The sequence below is a fragment of the Struthio camelus genome, chromosome 16, assembly GCF_040807025.1.
Source record: "Struthio camelus isolate bStrCam1 chromosome 16, bStrCam1.hap1, whole genome shotgun sequence".
NCBI lineage: Eukaryota > Metazoa > Chordata > Aves > Struthioniformes > Struthionidae > Struthio > Struthio camelus.
This window is the reverse complement of record NC_090957.1, coordinates 18235163-18256407: the sequence shown is the minus strand read 5'-3', so window position 1 is coordinate 18256407 and position 21245 is coordinate 18235163. Positions and strand designations below refer to the sequence as shown.

Below are 21245 nucleotides of genomic sequence, written 5' to 3'. Positions count from 1 at the left end.
GCACAGGGCTGCACTGGGGCACAGGGCTGCATCGGGGCACAGGGCTGCATCGGGGCACGGGCTGCACTGGGGCACGGGCTGCACTGGGGCACAGGGCTGCATCGGGGCACAGGGCTGCACTGGGGCACAGGGCTGCACTGGGGCACAGGGCTGCACCGGGGCACGGGCTGCACTGGGGCACAGGGCTGCATCGGGGCACAGGGCTGCACTGGGGCACAGGGCTGCACTGGGGCACAGGGCTGCACCGGGGCACGGGCTGCACTGGGGTACAGGGCTGCATCGGGGCACAGGGCTGCACTGGGGCACAGGGCTGCACCGGGGCACGGGCTGCACTGGGGCACAGGGCTGCACCGGGGCACAGGGCTGCACTGGGGCACAGGGCTGCATCGGGGCACAGGGCTGCATCGGGGCACGGGCTGCACTGGGGCACAGGGCTGCATCGGGGCACAGGGCTGCACTGGGGCACAGGGCTGCACTGGGGCACAGGGCTGCATCAGGGCACAGAGCTGCATCGGGGCACGGGGCTGCACTGGGGCACGGGGCTGCATCGGGGCACGGGGCTGCATCGGGGCACGGGCTGCATCGGGGCACAGGGCTGCATCGGGGCACAGGGCTGCACTGGGGCACAGGGCTGCACCGGGGCACGGGCTGCATCGGGGCACAGGGCTGCACTGGGGCACAGGGCTGCATCGGGGCACAGGGCTGCATCGGGGCACGGGCTGCATCGGGGCACAGGGCTGCATCGGGGCACAGGGCTGCACTGGGGCATGGACTGCACCGGGGCACGGGCTGCACTGGGGTACAGGGCTGCATCGGGGCACAGGGCTGCACTGGGGCACAGGGCTGCATCGGGGCACAGGCTGCACCGGGGCACAGGGCTGCACTGGGGCATGGACTGCACTGGGGCACAGGGCTGCACTGGGGCACAGGGCTGCACTGGGGCATGGACTGCACCAGGTCACAGGCTGCACTGGGGCACAGGCTGCACTGGGGCATGGACTGCACCAGGGCACAGGCTGCATGTGGGCATGGGCTGCACATAGGCATAGGCTGCATGGAGGCACGAGCTGCCTGTGGGCACAGGCTGCACGTGACCATGGGCTGCACCACGGCACAGGCTGCATCAGGGCATGGGCTGCATTGGGGCACGGGCTGCACCGGGGCATGGGCTGCATTGGGGCACGGGCTGCATTGGAGCACAGGCTGCACCGGGGCATGGGCTGCATTGGGGCACGGGCTGCACCAGGCATGGGGCACGGGCTGCATTGGGGCACAGGCTGCACCAGGCATGGGGCACGGGCTGCATCACCGGCGCAGCAGCCCACACGCGGCGCAGCCTCAGACAGAGCGCTGCGGGAATTGGGCCCGACGCCCGGAAAATCACAGCGCTTCCCTCCGAGAAAGGGCAAATAAATAAATTAATTAAATTAAGTTCAACATGAAAGCCTAATATCATTATTGCCATTGCAATCCTGTCCAAAAGCATCATTATTTATTTCCAATGTTGCCTTCAAAGAGCATTTAAGACCTAAATGAAGCCGGCCAGGATGACGCGACCGGTCAGAAAACGGCGGGCGCAGCTGCAGCCGCAGGCACGAACGGCGGGGCAGGCGGCAGCGGGGTCCCCGCTCCGGGGGGCAGCACAAAAACCGAACGGCAGCCTGGCTGCCAACCACCCAAGCGACCCGCGGGGCCTTTCCGGGCTCTGGCTGACGGCAAACGGCCCGGGAGCAGCGGGAGCCTCCCCTCGGCGTCGGCCGCCGCGAGAAACGCCGCTTTTCCGGCTGCTTCGCGGTGCCGGGGCGGCCGGGGCGCCGGGCTCGCCTGCGGGCGCGCGTGACCGCAGCGGGTGAACGGGACAAAAATAGCGAGTTGGGCCGGGAGGCAAAAGCCGGGCTTGGCGAGGCAAAGCCAGTTTCCAGGTAAAGCTTTTAATTCCCACCGTCTGCCTAATGCCGGGGGGATGTGACGCGACTCGGTGCCCCGCCGGGCCGGGGGGGCGCGCGCGCGAGCGAGCCGCGGGCACGCGCCCTCTGCAAAACCGGCAGCGGCGTGCAAGCGAGGCAGGGCGAGCGCTGGCCTGCAAGCAGCAGCGGCAGCGCGGGCGGGCGCCGTGCACCGGCCCTTCCTCCGCACGAGCCCCTTTCCGCTCCCGGGGCCGCCGCCGCCAGGCACCCGCCAGCCCCGCGGCCCCGCCGTCTGGGCAGCATCAGCTCTCATTACGCTAATTTTATCTGCAGTCGGCGTCCTCGGAGATTATCCAGCCGACCTGTCTTAGCAGCTTTGCGCCGCTCTCCTCGCGTCTCCTCTGCTCGCCGCCCGGCCCGCCTGCCTCCCGGCCCCGGCGTGGGGGGACGACAGCCCTTCGCCCGAGCACAGCCCCGCGCTTCTTCCCAAATCGGTGCTTCCACCTGCAGCGCGGGGACCAGCAGTTTGCACATCAGCTTTTCGGGCCTGACCCCCCCGTCGCTATGGCAATGGGCAGACTTTCCGCTCACCCGTGGGTGGGAGGAGGCATGTAGGAGTCATCACTAGGCTCCAGAGTTAACGCACGCTGCGGGGGGCGAGGGCAGGGACCGGTCTGGCGGCCGAGCCCCTGGGAGGCCCTGGCCGGCTGCGCAAAGGGCACCGCCGCGCCGTCATCGGCGCGACCCCCCTGCAGCCGAGCGCGCGGGGAACTCTCGGCCCCGGTTCCCGCGGCGTGGCCAAAGCGGGGTGCGGGCGCCGCGCCGTTAAAACCATCGAACGGAGGCAGCGAGACGGGCCGCGGGAGATGTTCTGCCTTTCCTCCCCAAGCCTTGCGCCGGCCAGACCCAGCGGGGCCGGTCTGCTGCCGGCAGCCGTGCTTCGCCGCTGGCCGGCCCCCCGGCCGTCAGCGAAAGCCCCCGAGCCGGGGAGCTCCCGGACGGCCGCCCCGCGACGCGGGAAAGCCTGCTCCCGCGGGGCAGAGCTGCGCCCCGCCGGCGCGGGGCTACGGGCGGATGGATGGATGGACGGACAGATGGATGGATGGATGGACAGATGGATGGAGGGATGGATGGATGGACAGATAGATGGACTGATGGATGGACTGATGGATGGATGGACGGACGGATGGAGGGACGGATGGATGGATGGAGGGATGGATGGAGGGATGGAGGGACAGTTGGATGGATGGGCAGATGGATGGACGGACGATGGATGGAGGGATGGACAGATAGATGGATGGACGGATGGATGGACGGATGGACAGATGGATGGACGGATGGACAGATGGATGGATGGATGGACAGATGGATGGATGGACTGATGGACAGATAGATGGACTGATGGATGGACTGATGGATGGACTGATGGATGGATGGACGGATGGATGGACGGACGATGGATGGAGGGATGGAGGGACAGTTGGACGGATGGGCAGATGGATGGACGGACGATGGATGGAGGGATGGATGGACAGATGGACGGATGGACAGACGGCCGGCCGGCCTCCGAGGGTGCCGCCCCATCACGCTGCAGCCGCTCCCAGAGCTGGAGCGTTGGCCTCCCTGGCTGGAGCCAGCCTGAGGGTCTGGCGAACATCTGCACCCTGCAAACGGGGCGAAAAAAATTCCTTTTTGCTGTTTCAAGAACGGCGCGCAGCAGCTGCAGCGCCAAAGCTTTATTGGGTCCAGTAGTAAAACACTGCCAAAAAAAGCTGCGAGGGGGGTGGAGAACCCCCCCCAAATAACAGCAGAGGCAGCGCGACGCCTCCGAGGCGATGCGCGCTTGCCCGCCCCGGCCCAGCCAAACAGGTTTAGGCTCAGATTTTAGCCACGGGAGAGACAGCGAAGGGAAAGCAACGGGTTTCAGGGGCGCGGAGCCCCGTTTTAAGCGTCCCTGCCCCTCCGCTGCCCCGGGCGAGCAGGACGCGGCGGCGCCGGGGCAGGAGGGGCCGTTGGGGGGCCGCCGCCGCCGTCGGAGCAGCCGGCCCGGTCTGCGCTCGCACCAGCGCCGCGCGGAAAAGTCCCCGCGCTCCTCCTCGCCCGGCGCCTTCACGCCTCTGCGGAGGCCAAGCGGCGGCAAGGGCGCGCGCCGGCGGCGAGGCAGAGCGTCCCGCCGGCCCCGGCCTCCGTCAGCGCCGCCGGCCTGCGAAAGAGAAGAGCGGCCCCGGTTTGGGGGGGGGACAGGAGCGAAGGGGAGCGAGGCAGAAAGCGGCTGCACGGCTGCTTCGAGCGGCCTGAAAATAGCGACGAGGGCGGCGTGCGCGCGCCGTCGCGCCGCCCTCCGCCTCGGCCAGGGCCCGTTAAACTTTATTAAAGCAAAAGAAAACAAACAAATACATAAACACAAAGCCTCCCAAGCCACGCTCTGCCCCTTCCCCCCCGCCCCCCGCCTTGGCTGGGGGGCGCCAGGCACGGCCGAGGGCGCGCAGCGAAGCCCGGGCCTCTTTGGCACACCTCTGCTTTCAAGGGGGGAAAAAAAAACAAACCCCACCTTCAATTTAAAAACCCCATGAAGAAATAGTGAAAGCAATTCATTTTTGCGGGGTGCTCGAGCCTGGGCCCCCCCGGGAGCTGGGCGCTGCTTCGGCACTGCAGCGCGCCGGGAGGAGCTGTGCCTGGTGGGAAGCGGGGGGGGAATTTTATACATACATATATATATATATATATGTACACATATACATATATATATATATATATACACACACACACATATATAGCCTTGTACAGAGCGGGTGGTCTCCTGCTCTGCTCCGGTAAGGGCTGGGGGGGGCCGGAGCGGGGGCCGCGGGCGGGCTGCCGCGCGGCTGCTGCAGGGGGGCCGGCGGGTGGCCGGAGACGGGGGCGACGGAGCAGATGCTCACCGTTCCCAAGAGCCCAGCGGCTCTCCCCCCGCCGGCAGCAGCGATTGCTCACCCGCTTCGGCGGGCCGGGCCGGGTCCCGCGAAGCCTCGGTCCTGCCCGGCGGCGCCTCGTCGTCCGGGCTGCAGGAACTGCCCTCCGAGTCGCTGTCGCTGGAAACGGCTGCAAAAAAAAAAAAAAGAATAAAGTAAAAAAAAAAAAAAAAGCCCCAACGATGTCTTTACGTTCGGCCGTACGCGCGTTACGAGAGGCGCGCTGGGCTACGGACGCTGCAGGGCTGCCGGCGCAGCAGGGGGGCCGGAGCCCTCCTAGAGCCAACGACCGCCGGCTCGGAAAGGAGCTGCACCGCCACCGCCACCGGCACCGGCACGACGCGGCCCCCGGCGCTGCCCAGGGCGCGAGGACCGGTACGCGCCCCGCGCCAAACACCTCCGCGTCCCTCCGAAATCGTGCTCTCGCCCGCCGCCACCGGGCCCTCGGAGCCTTGGCCTTCCTCAAGACAGCTCCACCACTTCCCCGAAGCTCCTCGGACAAGGCTCGGGATAATAAATACTAGTCACGGCAACCGTATGTTCCAGGCTTTCTCTTGCAAAATCCAGATCTCAGCTGTCAGAATCGGCCTGGCCGTCCAGGGACGTTCCCGCCACCCGGTCCTCCCAGCAAACGCAATCCTGTCCCGCTTGCTCATCGCTTTTTTGGCCTCCTGGATTCGCAAAACGCATTGCTTTATAACAGCTCCTTCCTCCACGGATCCTTTGAAAACGCTGGAGGTGAGGATTTCTTTGGAGAAGACCCCAATGAATCAACGGAGGCGACTTCTATCTGCCTTCCCGTCCGGCGTTCAGCAGCTCGCCGAGGCGCGGCACGAGAGGAGACGGACGCTGCCGCCGCCACGGCAGTCGCGGCCCGGAGCAGCCCTGCCTGCTCTCCTTTCCTCTGCTGCCAACACCAGCGCGTTTTGCCCCGTGCACCAACGTTCCCCCTTCAGGTCATTTCCCCCCCAAAGCCCCCGGACCTGCTGGCGGCACTTTCAGAAGTCATAAATCTGGTGTTCCTGCCGGTGCTGACGTAGCAGCGCGAGCCGCCGGACGGCCGCGCTTTCAGAGAAGGCAACCGGCTTGTCCCGCTCCCTCTCCAGCCGGCTCAGAAAGCTCACAAAGAAAACCATCTGCTGAGATCAAACGCGCAGGAGAAGCGAAATTCCCGTGGGGCCGGGTCAGGGCAGGGGGGGCGCCACGGGGCGCGGGCCGCGGTCACGGCGCCGCGCGCCCCAAAGCCTGCTGCTTCTCCGCAGCTCCCAAAACGCGCGCAAGCCGGAGGCGGCCAGAGGCGGAGGAGGGCTCCAGCCCGGCGCGTCCCCTCCGCTCTCCCCCGTCCAGAAGCGGCACACCGGCCCGGCGCCGGCGCTGCCCAAACCCCCGGAGAAGCCACCAGCCGCCGCGGTGGCCCGCAGAGCCCTGGGGCTGCCCCGCCACCCTCCTCCCCGCTCGGGGCTCCCGTCCTTCGGCGAGCGGGTGCAGGAGGGGACCCCGGCCGCGCCGCAGCCCGGCACGTCGCATTGCTCAGCAAGGGCGGGCGAGCGGGCTGCTGCCGGCGGAGCACCGGGGACGGAGCAGAGCGGCAGGCGGCCCCGGGATCGCCCCCCCTCGCTCCTCCCCCGGCTGCTTTACGGGGCCTTTTTCTCTATTTTTTTTTCTGCTGAACTCGGAGCTGAAGGGGCAGAAAAGCCCGGCTGCTTCCTCCTCCTCCTCCTCCACCCCCGGTGGCCCCGTCCCAAGCCCCCCACGTGCCATCGTGCCGAGCAGAGCTGCTCCCCGGCGCGGGAAACGCTCCTGCTGTGCCCCCCCTCCACCCCCGGAAAAAAAAAAAAAAAATCCCCAATTCAGCTGGGTTTTAATCGCAGGTTCCCATGGCAACCGCTTGCTTATGGCGGACAACCTCAAGGCAACGGCAAACCCCAGCGCCGGCGAGCGCGGGATGAAAACTCGGCTTGTCCTCTCCGCCGAGCCCCCTCCGGGCGCCCCGAGCATCCCACCCAGCAGCGGGCCGCCGCCGCCGCTCTGCCCCGCAGGCGCTCGAGGGGCCGGGCAGCCGCGCCGATCGGCAAAGCCCCGCGGCAGCGTTCGCGCACCACCGACCTTTCCCCCGGGCCCAGGTGAAGGACCGGCTGGCGGCCGTGCCCTCCGCCGCCGGCACGGCCGCCTCGCTTTGCCCAAGGGGCGAGGGCTCCTCGCGGCGTTTGCTGGCGCTCTTGGCGGGCGCGATGTACTTGGGCAGCCCTCTGTAGAACCACGCGCCGGACCTCTTCCAGACCTGCCGGAGACGGAGACACGACCCAGCGCCTCAGGCCGGGGGGCTTCTCGGCTCCCGCCGCCCCCCCCAGCCCCGACCGCGGCCCCCGGCTCCAGAGACCGGACCCTTCTCCCGTGCCCGGCTCTAGTCAGACCGGCGTTGCCGGGCTCGCTGCAAGAGGAGCTGCAGGAGGTCTCCCGGCAGCTCGGCGCCTGCACGCGCCGCGACGCTCCGAGCGAGCGGCTCCCCGCGGGGGCCCGTCGCGTGCAGGAACATTGCAGAAGGTCGCCTTGCTTGCAGCCACGCAGCAGCAGCGACGTGCAAACGGTACCCTGGGGGCACCAGGAGCAGCCTTGCGGGACGCTGCGCGGCACAGCCTGGACACTCATCTCAGAGCGACTCAAGCTAGGCCGGACCATCTAGCAAGCGTGCTTGAAAAGCCCAGAACAAGAACAACGCTCCGGTAACCCAAACCTGCGGCGCGAGCCGAGAGCTCGGCGCTGTACCCCAAACCCGCGGGAACACCCTCTACTTGCCAATTGTGTTTTAACGCAGCTTGGGATGAAGGAGCGCTCTGGAGTATACTCAAGACAAAGGCTGCTGTGAGCCAGAGGAAGGGGCGAGGACGGCAGCTCAGACAAAGAGAAATATTCTCTAAAAACACAGTTCCTTTGTGCCTTCCAGGAGCCTAATAATGAGCTAACGAGACAGCCAGGGAAAAAAGAAGTTAAAACAGTAAAAATGCAAGGGGGTAGCAGAAGCCTTGCGCTTCTGTTCAGCGCGAAGGAGCTCATAAGCGTTTCTATCCCAAGTACTTCTACCGCAAGCTGTATCCGGGTTTCAGATACAGCATCACCAGGACGCGATGGGTGCAAATGCAGATATCCCCAATTACGGCAAGAGCTTCGCAACCTCAGCGGGGGCCTCAGCAGGCACGGCCCCTCGCCCAGCTCCTCCGTCGGCACGCCAACAAGCGGCCAAACAGCCCTCGGCCAAGGCAGCGGCTGAGCCGGCTCCCCCCGCGCGCCAGCGCGGCGCGGACCCCGGAGGAGGCTGCTCCGCCGCCCTCGCGAAACCCGGCCGCGGGACGCGCCAACACGCTTTGCAAATCCGGGAGAGCCGCCTTGACGCGGAGCTCGCGTAAACGGAGGCGACGCAGCAGCCGCGAGCCCCCCGGGTCTCCCGTCCCTCGGCGAGGTCCCCCCGAGCAGGGGGGTCCTGCAGCCGCCGGGCTCGCGCCCCCCGCGGCACCGTCCCCGGCGCGGGGGCCCGTCGTCGCGCCGGGGCAGCGGCAACCTCTCGTTCTAGTCGCCGCTCTCTGAACGGACCTTGCAACGTCTGTAAATTTAATTTGAAGCACCGGGGAGACCTATTATCTTCAGGCGAACTCCCCTTCGGGCAGGCCATAAGACCGATGGGCGGCAGCGAGGGTGGCTGGCAGGGAGGGCTGGGGCCCCCCAGGCTTCTCCCACCACCACAAAGCAAGCTCAGTTACGGAAGGAGTTAAACGCTATAACGCACCCAGCGCTGATGCGGTAATACCGGCATAACATCGATTCTGTGCACACATATTCACTTCAAACTGGTGCTTCTCCGTTTGGTCTCATTGCAGCGGCACCGAAATTCGTTTGCAGATCAGCTCTAGAACAGCTGCAGCAAGATGCTCCGGCCGCAGCGGCTCAGCACCTCTGCTCCCCCCGGGCTCGCAGCGTGCAACACCTGGGAGGCCCCGGGGTCGGCGTTCTGCTCGGCGCGCGGGCCCACGGGGCCGGTTTAGCGTCCGCGCCCCGCAACGCGTCGCCGCTGCTGCTGACGCCACCTTCACGCAGCGCAGCAGCGGCCCGACAGCAAAGTTCGCGCCCGATTTTAAATTAACAAAATAAACCCAAAAGCAGCCCAAAAGCTCTTTCCCAGGAGCTGCCGGCACGGAGGGCCAAGTCCCGCCGCGCGGAGCGGGACCTTCGCTCTCGAGCGGGCCGGCGAGCCGCTTCCCTCGCTCGGCAATCCCTCGCTCGGAGGGCGGAGGGGGCGCCCGGCCGGCCGCGGGGGCTCGGGAGCCGCGGCAGCGGCCGGCCGGCCGGCTCCTGTCCCCGCACCCCCCTAGAGCGACGCGAGGGAGAAGAAACTGCTTTAGCAACGGGCTCCTCTGTCCATCGCTTCAAAACCAACTTAACAGCCGCGGCCAGGAGAAGCGCGGAGAGCTCAACGCGATCGTGCAACGCCGACAACGCTCCCGGCACGGCGGCTTGACGCCGCCGTTGTAACTGCGGGACGGGACCGCGGCCCGACAGGCTGCAGCGGAGGCGCGCTCTCCTCTGGCACGTCCAGGCGCAGCCCCTCCGCGGGCCCTGCCGCAGCTCCCCGGCCGAAGGGGCAGGTCCCCGCGGGCCGCAGCGCCGGACGCGGGGCAGAGGCGCCCGCGCGCCCCACCGCGGCTCTGGCGCGCTGCGAACCGCTGGCAGGGGGAAAGAGCCAAGCGCTCGTCAGCTTCGTTATTTGCATTCAGCTGCTTTTCCATAACACAGAGATTTCCAATTACATTATTTACAGCAATCTGTTGTCAGCTCCCCCATTCAGCACTTGAGGATGAAGAAAATTAAAAGGCAGTGAAATTGCTGCTCGGAGCTTTGTTTCCGCAATAGCACAATCTATCGCACCTCTGACCCCAGCGTTCCCCAAGCCGCGGCGGCTGCCAGCCTCCAGCGATCCATCGCTCCCCTCTCCATCAGGCCTCTTCTCTCCCCGTGGCTCTGCTCTAGAGGACACTATTTTCAGTCTAACCACTTGCTACCACCCCCCAAAAATCATACGGCAGGCGATCGAGGAGTGCTTTGAATGGCAAACAGGTGCACGTCGCTCCGACGCGACGCGGGGGCCCCCTCCCCTCCGCCAGCGCGGGGTTTTGCCAGGAAACCATCACGCCAGGCAGCAGTAACCCTGGCCTGTGCTGCTTTCTAACGTTCGACGGGGCACGAGCACCCACGCGGAAAGGGAAGCCCTGCAGGCAAGAGGGGAGGAGGCGAAGTCGTCCTTCCAGAGCAGCAACCATCTTCCCCTGCGTGGTTTATTGTGATAAACCAAGACACGCAGCCGGCCACGAAAACGCTGCTTAGCGGAAGAGGAGAAGGAATGAAAGGGAGAGGGGAGCAGAGGGGGCAAATGAAAACCTCGAGCAGGTCCCTGATAGCCAACGCTCTCTTTGGCGTTTCACGGGGTTTAAAAAAAGAGCCATCTCCCCCACCCTGCTCAAACCGTTTCCATTATCGCTACAGTTTTGGATGTGTCAATTCAAATGTAAATGTGCATGAACGCTTCCAAGAGGATTTTAATTACGATGATAGCACCGCTAATTATGGATTTTATATATATATATATATTTATTTATTTATATATATATATTTTTTTTTAATAAAGTGGCAATTCAGGAAGGTGTTTTGCAGAACCTGGTGGTATCAGCCAAAACAAGCCTGTGCAGAGAGGTAAAAGGCTGGGCAGGGATCCGACAAAACGCAGCAGGAGGTCCCATTGCCCCGTCTCGGCCGGGGGTGATGGGCAGCCTTCAGCCCGGCAGCAGGAGCCGTTCCTGCCGTCTCCGTGCCCGCCGCAGCTCCTCCCGGGCCGTTTTGCTCCTCCGGCAGCTGCAGCGGCGAGCCCACCCGGAAGGGCAAACCAGGAGAGGAAGCAAGATACAAAGCCAAGAAAGGAGATGCAGCACACGGGGAACGAGGGAGGGAGAAAGGGAGCTTCTTGTCCCCAAAGCAAACGTGAGCGCGACCGAGTTTGCCTCCACCCTAGCTTGCACGGACAGCAAAGCACAATCTACACCTGCTTTAACTTCACCAGCCTGAGAAGATGTTGCAAAAGAAAACGTGCACAAAATCCTGAAAGAACAAAAGGTTTTTTTTTTTTTTTTTTTTTTAAAACAGAGATGCTTCTGTAAACAGCCAGGACAAGCGGTATCTGCAATCAGGCCAGCGCTGGCCGAAAGCATTTCTAATCTACTTTACTCCCGGAAGAAGAGATGCTCCTACGATGCAGGGCTGCCTGCTGGTCTGCGGGAACGTCCCCTTTGCCAGGAGCACCACTCGGGCTCTGTCGTGTCCCTGGCCGCGGGACAAGGCGGCACGTCCCTCCCCGCGCCCCTCCGGCGGCTCGGAGACCCTCGCCCTGCAGGCACGCATCGCGCTTGGCGACTCCAACGCTGCCCAACGCGCTGTTTTGCTGCTGGCTGCCTGGGATGCAAGCAGCAGGCCGAATCCATTAATCACCTCCACGCTCCAGAAATAAGCCACTGTCAGAGCAACCTGTTCCTCATTGCTATGCAGCACAGCCTTCCCGGTGGAGGTTTTCAAGGAAACAGAAAGCAAAGCGCACTCCTGAGTGGCTGGGGCTGGGATTTCCAGAGGGATCTGTGGGAATCAGGCATTCGACTCCCACTGAAAAATCGATGTAAGCAATAGCTTGTCACCTCCGTCTTCACTTCAACCTAGGGGTGCTCATGACTTAACGACAGCTGACGCCAGCACACACTCTGTCTACGCAGCAAAAGGGGGGAAGACGACTGCAACCTGTCACTAAACTTTCCCTCGCTTAAATCAAGCCTACAGGTATAAACAATAACGAGGAAGACGCAGCGATGAGAGCTCTAGCCTGCATGAGCAATGCCATATGCTTTGGCTGCTAGCCAGCCCACATTAACATCCAACCCCACCGTCCTGGCTTTAGATCCTGGTGGGCCACCAGGCTCACGTGCGCACGCGGTGCACGGCAGAGGCTAAAGGGGACAATTAGTCCCAGGCTCTTGTCCCAGCCAGACAACACTCATTAACTCCAGCCAACGCCACTCAGCCCGCCCAGGTTTCCGAATGACCTCCGTTTCTCACTTCAGCGCCTGCCAGTCTCGCACTAGCGGGGATGAGAGCTTCATAAATATCACGCCCAAGTAGCTCGAGCGGCGGTTCAGAAAATTACAGACCGCCACCAAAGCGCTCAGGTGGGGGGGGAACCACCTCCCCTGGCAGCACCGCATCTCACCACGCCTGCCGCGTCTCGTCACAGCCCACCCTGCTCCGGCCCGGCACCGACCGCTCCCCCCTGCAGCCCACCCAGTGCCGGGGCCTGGCCCCGCGAGCCGGGGGCTCTGCCAGAGCCGACCCGAAGCGCGTTGGCACGCGCTAAGGCAGGGCCCCGTTCAGGCGCGCAGGGAAGAAGGGTGGTGCTGGCGTGTTACGGCATCCCACCACCCCAAGTGCCCGTGCGGGATGCTGAAGCTCCCTGCCTGGCTCCCAGGAAACGAGATGGGGCCAATACCCACTCACCGGGCAGGGCTTTGGAGGGTTATCGACAGAAAAAAGAATAGCTGATCCCAAAGAGCAGACAGCCGTCTGCACTCGCTGATGGCAGATATAACCTTCAGCAAAGAACGGGGCCAAATGGGTTTGGTCCAGAGCAGATGGCAACACGAGACAGATCCAGATCACCGAAACAGACGGCAACACGGACCTGGTCACGAACACAAGCCCTTCAAAGAAACCGGGCTATTGCGTGCGAGCTCTGTAAGCAGCGCGACACCCGAACCGGCCTCGGGGGCTGCACCAGCCTTTGGCAATTCTCGTTTCCTCCTTACACAGGCTCTTACGGCAGATCTGATCAAAGCCAAAAGCGAGGACTCGCGTTCCCGGCGTTTCATCTGCTAGTGCCTCAGCCTCCTTTGGCCTGGCTGACACGTCTCAAGGCTCCTGCCAGTTCTCTACGCTTTCCTGCCCTCCTCCAAAACAAAAGCGAAGCACGTGGGAGGACAGGGTGGGTGGCACGGCCCGACGCTGCAGCCCCTCCAGCCATCTCCTGGCCGGGGCACCAGCCCCACCACCAACGGCAAAGGAGGCAGACCTGGCCTGACCTTAAAGAGAAGCAAAACAAAATAAAGACGAAGCTCAGGACTGGGAGGAACGATGGGGCTACTCTTTAGTCAGGCTAGGAGGGCAGGTTCCACCCATTCTCGTCAGAGAGGCACTTTGGCCAGATCTCGGGTTTCACGGAGGGAGAGAGCTCTGAAGGTTACTGCACCCTCGCGCACTGGCCACATGACACTTACTGCACAGGTTAATGTTCTTCTCTGTCTAGTGACCACGGCTCCTCGTTATTTTTATAAGAAATTAGGGGGGAGGAGAAAAAAAAGCAATTACAAAGCAAATACCGCAGGGAAGAGAAAGAATACACAACGAACAGAAAAAAAACAGACAAAGTCAATTGAATTCCACACTCATCCCCCTGCAGAACCCAGAGAATACGTTGACCTGCCTCACTCTCCCTTTCGGGAGGCAAAACATCTGGATGATTCAGCACAGCGGACTGCCAGCAACAGCCAGGGCGGTGGAGGACTGCTGCTGCCCTAGCCGCACTGCTGCTCAAAGACACGCAGCATCCGCGGGCTCCTCCTCGTGCCTTGGACGTGAGCGTCCCAAGTACTCCCACACAGACCATCCCCTCTTTTTTTTTTTTTTTTTTTTTTTTAAAAACCTGAGCTAAGTTTCCACAACTACTATAAAAATCCTCACCGCCTCAAACACCTGCAGAAATGCTCTGGCTACACTTAAAACGTGAATGGCTCTAGCAGAGCAGCAGGTTCCACGGCTGGCTGCGGCGGTCAGAAATAGCTGCCGCGCTGGAACGACGCTGCGGGACCACGAGCAAAAGCCCAGCAGGAACTGATGGGAACGAGCGCAAATCCCGCTGTAATCGCTGAGCAGCTTCACCGACTTCACCGCACAGCGGCGAGCCCTGGAGCTGGTGGATGCTAGCTGGCAGACAAGAACGGAGGCTGGCTAGGACTTCTTGCGATGTAAACTCAAGGATGAAGGATATAAAAATTTAGAGACTTGTGCTGGAAGTCTCATGCCGTCGAGCTACGGGATTTGGAGGGGGGGGGATGGGACAGACTTAAAAATAATGCTAGTTATTTTTAGAGGGACAAATACTGCTATAGATCCCCCCAGCTGCAGTAAAGAACAAGTGTTAGCGAGTGTTTGCCCCGGGGCTGGGACAGCACGGCAGCAAAAGGGAATAAGTCTCTTTATGGCCAAAGCTAGGAAAGCCTGATGCAGAAAGCAATGTGAGCTGCTGGGTTTTTTCCCCCCGTTCCAAACCGAAGTTGTGGCCGTCGTGCGTGTTCACGGAGCCTGCCCGTCCCCACCAAGCCTCCCGAGCGCCGTCCGGAGCTCCCTCCCGCTGGCAGGGCAGAGCAGAGCCCGCCGCCCCCCGCGGCGCCCCGTCTCCCCGCAGATGCGCTTTACCTCTCTCTGCTCGCTGCAGATCTTGCACAACCAAAGAGGACGTTTCTGGGGTCCAAGAGTTTCTATTCCACATTTGGTGCAAACTTTCTGAAATAAGAAGGAAAAAAAAAAGGGGGGGGCGGGTGTTAGCACCTACATTCCCCGCAGCCATACAGCCCTCGGCAAAGAGGAGCCTGAGGAGCATCTGACCCAACAGTTTTGTTTTGCTTTCCTTAAAAACCTAAGCATGGCTCAGGCCTCTTATTTACCCCGGAGAAGCGGTGATCGCAAGAAGCTGCTTGTGTGGCTGCAGGACGGGGGCAAAGCTACAGCGGAGCGCCCGACTCCAGGGCGAGACGAGACCGGACAGGGCAAGTCAAACCACCAGACCAACAGGCACTTTTCCAGCACGGTGGGTTTTATTTTTTTTTAATACCCCACATGCCACCAGGTATAAAACGAGCGCTAGCTTGTCGTAGTGCAAAACGCAAACCGAAGCAAACACCAAAACCTGTATTAGCGGGTTTTACGTTACCCGGTGGTGGTGCGAGGCTGGACCCCCTCCCCTCCGCGCGTACCCTTAAACCCCTCGGCTCCCCCTTCGCTCAGCAAGCGCTTGGCGGCTACCGACGGGCGGCGGCACTACCCCAAACTCTCCCTCCTTCCCACCCAAACCTGCGGGACCGACCCAGGCGTACCTGCCCTCAGAGATTTTAATCCCCACATGCAAAGTGCATTCAAACGCTCCCTCTAGTGGAAGTTTCCAAGCGATTTTTATTCCTAGTCATAAATTGCGAAAGCTCAGTATAACACAGGGCTTTCCTCCTCCCCTCCTCTGCGGGCGAGCCGGAAAACCGAGCATCACCCGCAGCCCCTCGGAGGGAGGCATAACAGTCAAAGACACTAAACGCAACCCTGTTCCTCATCACGTACAAGAAAAAGCATTTTCCTCTCCTACTTATATTTCACCTTTCAGACGCAACGCTGATGCCCTCTGCATGGTAAATTGCACATTAGGCTTTGTCTAACTGCTGCTATTGTTAATATAGCTGAATTTGCATCCATCTTTGTCTTGCCCCAATGCATTTATTTCTAAGATGATAAAAAACTAATATTAAAAGCATTCTTCATTTTGACCTCTAAATGATAAAACAGAAAGTGGCACGTAGAAAATCCATCTGGCTACAAGGGCTACAGAACCTCTGCTCTGCAGGAAAAACCTGCTGAAGGTAAGTTCATAGCTACATTTCAGAAGCATCATTACAACAATTCCTGTTATTGAACTAAACGGGCTACGACGACTTTCCGGTGAGGCAGTAATAGAGCAACGCTAGCAAGAAAAATATGAACTTTAAGAAATCCATAATTCCCTGATAAGTCATTGCTTACTGCATACAACACGGCACGAATGATGGATATCCCTGGAGGAGAGGGAACAAGCTTCAAGGAGCAGCCCACTCCGTGCGTGCTCTGCTGCAGGGCTGACTGCTCCCGCAGTTCCCACCACAGCACGAAAAAGCAGGAAGGGGACCAGCCCGGGGCGCCCCGCCAGCCTCGCCCGGAGCTGGCACACAGCTGAAAAGTGCAGCCAAGCTGCAAGCAGCTGCAAGACGCACACTGGAAAGTAGGACCTCACCTTAAATCAACCTGCACCTGACTCTTCCTGAATTGCCCCCCAGACTCCAGGCAAGAGGGCAATACCCACAAAAAGACCCATCCCTCCTCCGGGGTTTGCTGGCCGCAGCCCCCCAGGAGCCTTGGGCTCACACAGCCTCCTGGCTAGTGGGGCTACTACCTGCCACTGCAAAGAGACCGAGCAGGGGAACGCCTGCGCCGGCTTCTGCCTCCTCCTCAGGGCCCAGGGCCTCTAAGGGGGAGGTTAGAAAGCGCTGCAGCAACGTGACCTCCTACACCAGCTGGCTTCGGACAAGGTGAGAGCAGAAGCACCAGGGGAAGAGGGCAGGAATGCAGCGTATCCTGTTATTCCCTGTGCTAGACGTTTGCATTCACCTTCCCAGCAGCTCAGGGCTCCCTCCGGGCCGGCACGCCAGGCGCCACCGGGCATCCTCGCCTCCGCCAGGCCCCACGCTGGAGACATCTCCCCAGGGACCGATGGGCTTCAAGTGCAGCAAAACCAGCCTCCCAGCGGAGGGAGGGAAAGGTGGTTGCCTTGGAGATCATCATCTGCACAGCGATGCGGTTTAACCCCTGGGCTGCCTGAGCCCCGACAAGCCACAGTCCTCCCCCAGGAGAGCCTCCCTGCTCCGGCTCGGGCGGCACCGCGCAGTCCTGCCCGCGGCAGGCACGCGCGCGGAGTCACCAGTGCGCAGGCGAATTTAAGCGTCAGGGCTGGAAAGCTTTGGTTTGGAGCTTGAAGATGGACTTGAGCCTTTTGCCCTCTGAAGATACGTGTTATTGGAAGATCTAAGGCCGGACCCTGCAGCGAGTTACAGCAAAGCACACAGATCCTTTTCGGAGTTGCCTCTGATGACCACACGTTTCTGCCCCTTCTCCCACTCTGCAAGCGCCGGATGCTCAGTCCGTACCCAACTCACGCACCTCGTCCGACTGCAGTTCAGGCACTTTCGGGTCCTGGGGAATAAAGTACCCAGGGGGCAAGAGAGGACCTGGCGGCCTGATAGCAGGAGCCCGGGCGAGCGGAGCGAAGGTAAGTTACCGCTACAGAGCCACCCGGGAGCCCTGCTGGCCTTCCGCAGACAGATCTCCTACCAGGAGCGGGCAGCGCCGGCCCGAGTCCACCCACCTTTTTGCAATCCTGACAGAAGACCGACGTGCTGCCCAGGAGCCCGAGCAGCTCGCCGCAGAGCAAGCACTGGGAGAGCCCGTTCCCCATCGCGTTCTTCCTCATGTTCTCCAGCCGCTCCACCAGGCGCCTGCGGGGCAACGAGGCAGAGCTCAGATCGCAGGGCTCACCCTGGAAACTGAAGCGCGGAAACCGCACGTCTGTGGGAAAGCGGCAGGCTGCGAAGCCGGGCTCCGGGCTCGGCCGCTCGTTGCTTCTCCTGGGCAGTTTTGGGCACCTTGCTGGGACCGCAGGTGCTTTCACCACAACCTCCGCGCTCGGTGTTTCCTGTGTCCCGTCAAGCGCTGCCAGGCTGCGCCGTCGTTACCGCCTTTACCGGCCTCGGCTTCAGCACGAGGGGGACGCCCGGGAGGCGACGACGACGGCGCCGCGGAGCGCGAGAGCTTGCTGCGGCCGCCCCAGCACCCGCGCGGGGACGACGGGCCCCGCGGCGGCAGGGAGCTGGGCCTCCCCGGCCCGCTTGGAGGGCGGGCAGCGCGGGGCTGCCGCCGCCGCGGCTGCAGCAGGGCTGAAAGCAAGGGAGAACTGGCAGCGGCACGAGAGGAGGAGGAAGATGCCCGCTAATTAAATACCGCGGGGCTGCTGCAGACGAGGGAAAGCTCGGCCAACCAGCCGCGGGGCGACCGCCCGCCCGGGCTCCCCCACCGGGGCCGGGGGGCACGACCGCTGCCAGGGCTCGGCGAAGGCACGAGAGGCTCGGGGGGGGGGGGAAGGAGGCACGCGTCCTCCCCAGCCTCCAAAGGAGCAGTACGCGGAGGGGAAGAAGCAGCGCCCGAGGGGAAGCTCCGCCGGCGCCGACCTCTCCCCCGGGCCGGGGGAAAGGGGAGCGGCCGCCGCGACCGTACCCGACGCGCTGCTGCTCCGCGACGTCCAGTTTCTCCGCCTTGCGGATGACGTCCAGGATGACCTCCAGCTCCTGCGGGCTCAGGGCCTGCGTCTTCCTCTGCTTCTCGGTCTGGAAGGTGCGCACCGACCAGCCGGTCCGGAGCCTGCCGAGCGGGGAGGGGGGGGGGTCAGCGGTGGGAGCCAAGCCCGAGCCCCCGGGAGCCCCCTCGCGCCCTCCCCGCCGCTTAGATTTCCCTCCCGGGTCCCGTCTGCCTTTTACCGCTCCTCCTCCTCGCTCCCGTTCGGCTCCGGCCCTGCGGACAGGAGGCGTCGGAGAGAGCGGGGCGAGGGCTCGGCGACCTCGGGGCCGCCGCCGAGGGGCCACCCGCGCCCTCCTCCAAACGCCCCGGCCCCCAGGAAACGGGAACGACCCCGAGGGGAGGCAGCAACTTAACTTCGGGGAGAAAAAAAAAAAAAAACCCAAACCGACAAGTGCCTGCAGCTAAAGCGTGCGCCGCGGCGGCCGGACGCCCCGGAGGGCTCTGCACCAGCGGCAGAGATTTCGGAAGGAGCGGGGGGAGCAGGGGGAGGACTCACTTGGCGCGCAGGGCCAGCTGCCGGTCGTTGGGGCATACCCACCGGCTGGCCCCGCTGCCGAAGATGGTGTCCGCCATGGCCGGGGGCCGCCGGAGGCACAGCTGGCACCTGGAAGGAGGTGGTTCACCGCGCGGCGATTTCCTCCCCGGCAGGGCAAGGCCGCCCGGCGGCTGCAGAGAACCTGAAAACTCAGCGCGTGCAACAGAGCGGGTCTCCTGCAGCGCGGGGCGGGGGGGAGGACGGCTAACGGCTGGGAGGGCTGCGGCGGTGCAGGGCGGCAGCGGAGCGCGGCGTGGGGAGGACGGAGGCGGCGGGGCCGGGCAGAGGCCCCCGCGCACCCTTTCCCGTACGCACGCGCCCAGCCCCTCGCGTGCCGCCCCGGCGTGGGCGCGCTCCCCCTCGCCCCGGCCTACGCCGGCCTGCAGGCGCTCCGACGCCGAGACCGTCACCGTGTCCTCGCGGCAGCGGGGCCCGCGCGAGGCCTCCTGCCCGCCTGCCCCCGGGAAGCGCGCTGGCCGGCCTCGGCCTCCTTCTTCCAGCCGAGCCGCTCGCACCTGTAGAAATCTGCTTTGATAGGAAATTAATTAATTTATTATTATTATTATTTTTTTAAAGAGTTCATTTCAAAACTAAGCAGCCGGCCGGAGCCAGGCCGCCGCTCCCCTTGCGAGCCCCCGGTGGCAGCCGCTGCCTTCCCGGCCCTGTTTTTCCTTTCAGCCGCTGCTCTCACCTGCTCCCAAAGCTCCGGAGGCCTCGGCGGGCGGCAGCAGCCTCGCGGCCCCGGGAAGGGCCGGACGCGGCAGGGTCGGGGCGGGGGGGGGGGGTGGCCCGGGGGGGGGGGCCCTTCCGTGCGACACGGCGGGCGAACCAGGAAGGGCGCGTCCAGGGTCGCTGCCGCGGCGAGGGCGCCCCTCAACCGTGGCGTCGGGGCACCCACAGCGCCGTTAATTTCACGAGGGGGGGGAAAAGTTCCCCTCAGCTCAGCCGCCTCCACCCCTTCCCCCCCCCCCTCTCCCGGCTCCGAGCCGGCCCGGGACCCCCGCCCCGCCCCGCCGACCGCGGAAGCGCCGCGCACCCGGCACCGCCGCCTCCCCCCCCCCCCCACCACCGGGCCGGGCGCCCCCTGGCGGCGCCGCCCCGCGCCCCGGCGGCGGCGAAAGCCCGGCGTGGAGCCGCGCGGAGCGGAGCGGAGCCGCCCGCCGGGCAGCTGGGTGGCCGCGCTGGGGGGGGGGGCAAAACGGGAGCTGCCTTCTTGGCAAAAATATACATGCCCCCCCGCCGCCGGGATAGACAGCTCCAACCCCCCCCCCCACGCGACCCCCAGCAAAACAGTCACCTCCGGGCAGAACCCTCCCCTACGCGCGCACCAGCAAGAGCACGCGCCCCTGGCAAACACCTCCGAGCAAAAAAGCACCCGCTAGGGGAAAACGGGAGAAATGAAGCAGTCTTCCAGTTTAAAAAAAAAAAAAAAAAAAACGCTGCCCCCCCCCAGCACAAAAAAAAAAAAACTCAGGAAAAAAAACAAAACCGGAAAAAAAAGCACATGCTCTTAGCAAAAACGTCCAAGCAAAAAGCACCTCCCAGCCAAAAAAGGAGCCCAGCACAACAAACCAACCGACTTACACCCCCAGCCACAGAAACACTGCCAGCAAAGAAAAGCCCACCCCCAGCCACAAAGTTTAAAAAAATAAAAGAAAAAAAGACCCCCACGCGCCCCTCAGGAAAAACTTCCAAACGAAAAGCTTCCCTCCAGGAAGGGGAAAAAGAAAAAGGAACCCGACTCACTCCGAGCAAAAGAAAAAAAAAAGGGGGGGCAAAAAAGCAAAGCCCCCCCGAGAGCCGCGCTCTGCGGGCGGGGGGGGCTGCCGGGGGGGCACTGCGGGGGATCCGGGGGGGCTGCGGGGGGCACTGCCGGGGGGCCCGGGGGGGTCGGGGGGGGCCCGGGAGGGGGCTGCGGGGGGACACTGCCGGCCGGGTCCGGGGGGGCTGCGGGGGGCACTGGCGGGGGGGGCTGCTGGGGGGCACTGGCGGGGGGGGCTGCAGGGGGGGCTGCAGGGGGCACTTCCGGGGGGGGGCCCGGGGGGGGCTGCAGGGAGCACTGCGGGGGGCACTGCCGAGGGGGTCCGGGGGGGGCTGGGGGGGGCTGCAGGGGGCACTGCGGGGGGCACTGCCGAGGGGGTCCGGGGGGGCTGCTGGGGGGCACTGCCGGGGGGGGCTGGGGGAGGCCCGGAGGGGCTGCGGGGGGCACTGCCGGGGGGGCTGCGGGGGGCACTGCGGGGGGCACTGCCGAGGGGGTCCGGGGGGGCTGCTGGGGGGCACTGCCGGGGGGGGCTGGGGGAGGCCCGGAGGGGCTGCGGGGGGCACTGCCGGGGGGCCCGGGGGGGCTGCGGGGGGGGCTGCAGGGGGCGGGCAGGCGGCGCCGGCGGCACCGCGAGCAGCGCGGCGGAGGCGCTTTGCGGGTTCCCTGTTTTCTTCTTTTTTCCAGAAGAAAAAACACCTTTCCGCGCCCGACAGCGGCCCAAGCCCCGCAGAAGTGTAAAACCCGCCGGCGCTTCGTGGCCAATCACGCTGCTTTCTCGCAGGGTTTTTTGTTTGTTTGTTTGTTTGTTT

The 21245-nt window shown here is 63.8% G+C and overlaps 1 protein-coding gene across 18 annotated transcripts; it reads right to left on the bottom strand.

Annotated features, from left to right (window-relative positions):
• Positions 1-1465: 1465 nt before the first annotated feature.
• Positions 1466-19727, bottom strand: RPH3AL (rabphilin 3A like (without C2 domains)). 18 transcript variants are annotated; one of them, XM_068909906.1, is made up of 8 exons: positions 19711-19727; positions 18636-18805; positions 18059-18202; positions 17154-17283; positions 14411-14497; positions 6965-7139; positions 4881-4988; positions 2275-3571 (listed from the first exon to the last, which is right to left on the bottom strand). In XM_068909906.1, the coding sequence occupies exons 2-8, from the start codon at positions 18710-18712 to the stop codon at positions 2733-2735; spliced, it is 1560 nt and encodes a 519-aa protein (XP_068766007.1). In that variant the 5' UTR covers positions 18713-18805; positions 19711-19727; the 3' UTR covers positions 2275-2732. The 18 variants fall into 18 exon arrangements, 16 of the variants coding, with proteins under 16 accessions (XP_068766017.1, XP_068766013.1, XP_068766007.1 ...); XM_068909905.1 differs by lacking the exon at positions 19711-19727 and adding an exon at positions 19366-19704; XM_068909907.1 differs by lacking the exon at positions 19711-19727 and adding an exon at positions 19366-19704 and having other exon boundaries at positions 18636-18743.
• Between the last annotated feature and the right edge of the window lie 1518 nt (positions 19728-21245).

Excerpts from the sequence above, each read along its gene's own strand:
- RPH3AL (XM_068909906.1), bottom strand. The coding sequence starts at position 18,712 with ATGGCGGACACCATCTTCGGCAGCGGGGCCAGCCGGTGGGTATGCCCC. Across the intron at positions 18,203-18,635 it reads CAGCTGGCCCTGCGCGCCAA|GCTCCGGACCGGCTGGTCGG; the intron begins GTGAGTCCTCCC and ends CCCGCTCGGCAG. Across the intron at positions 4,989-6,964 it reads CACCTGGGCCCGGGGGAAAG|CCGTTTCCAGCGACAGCGAC; the intron begins GTCGGTGGTGCG and ends TTTTTTTTGCAG.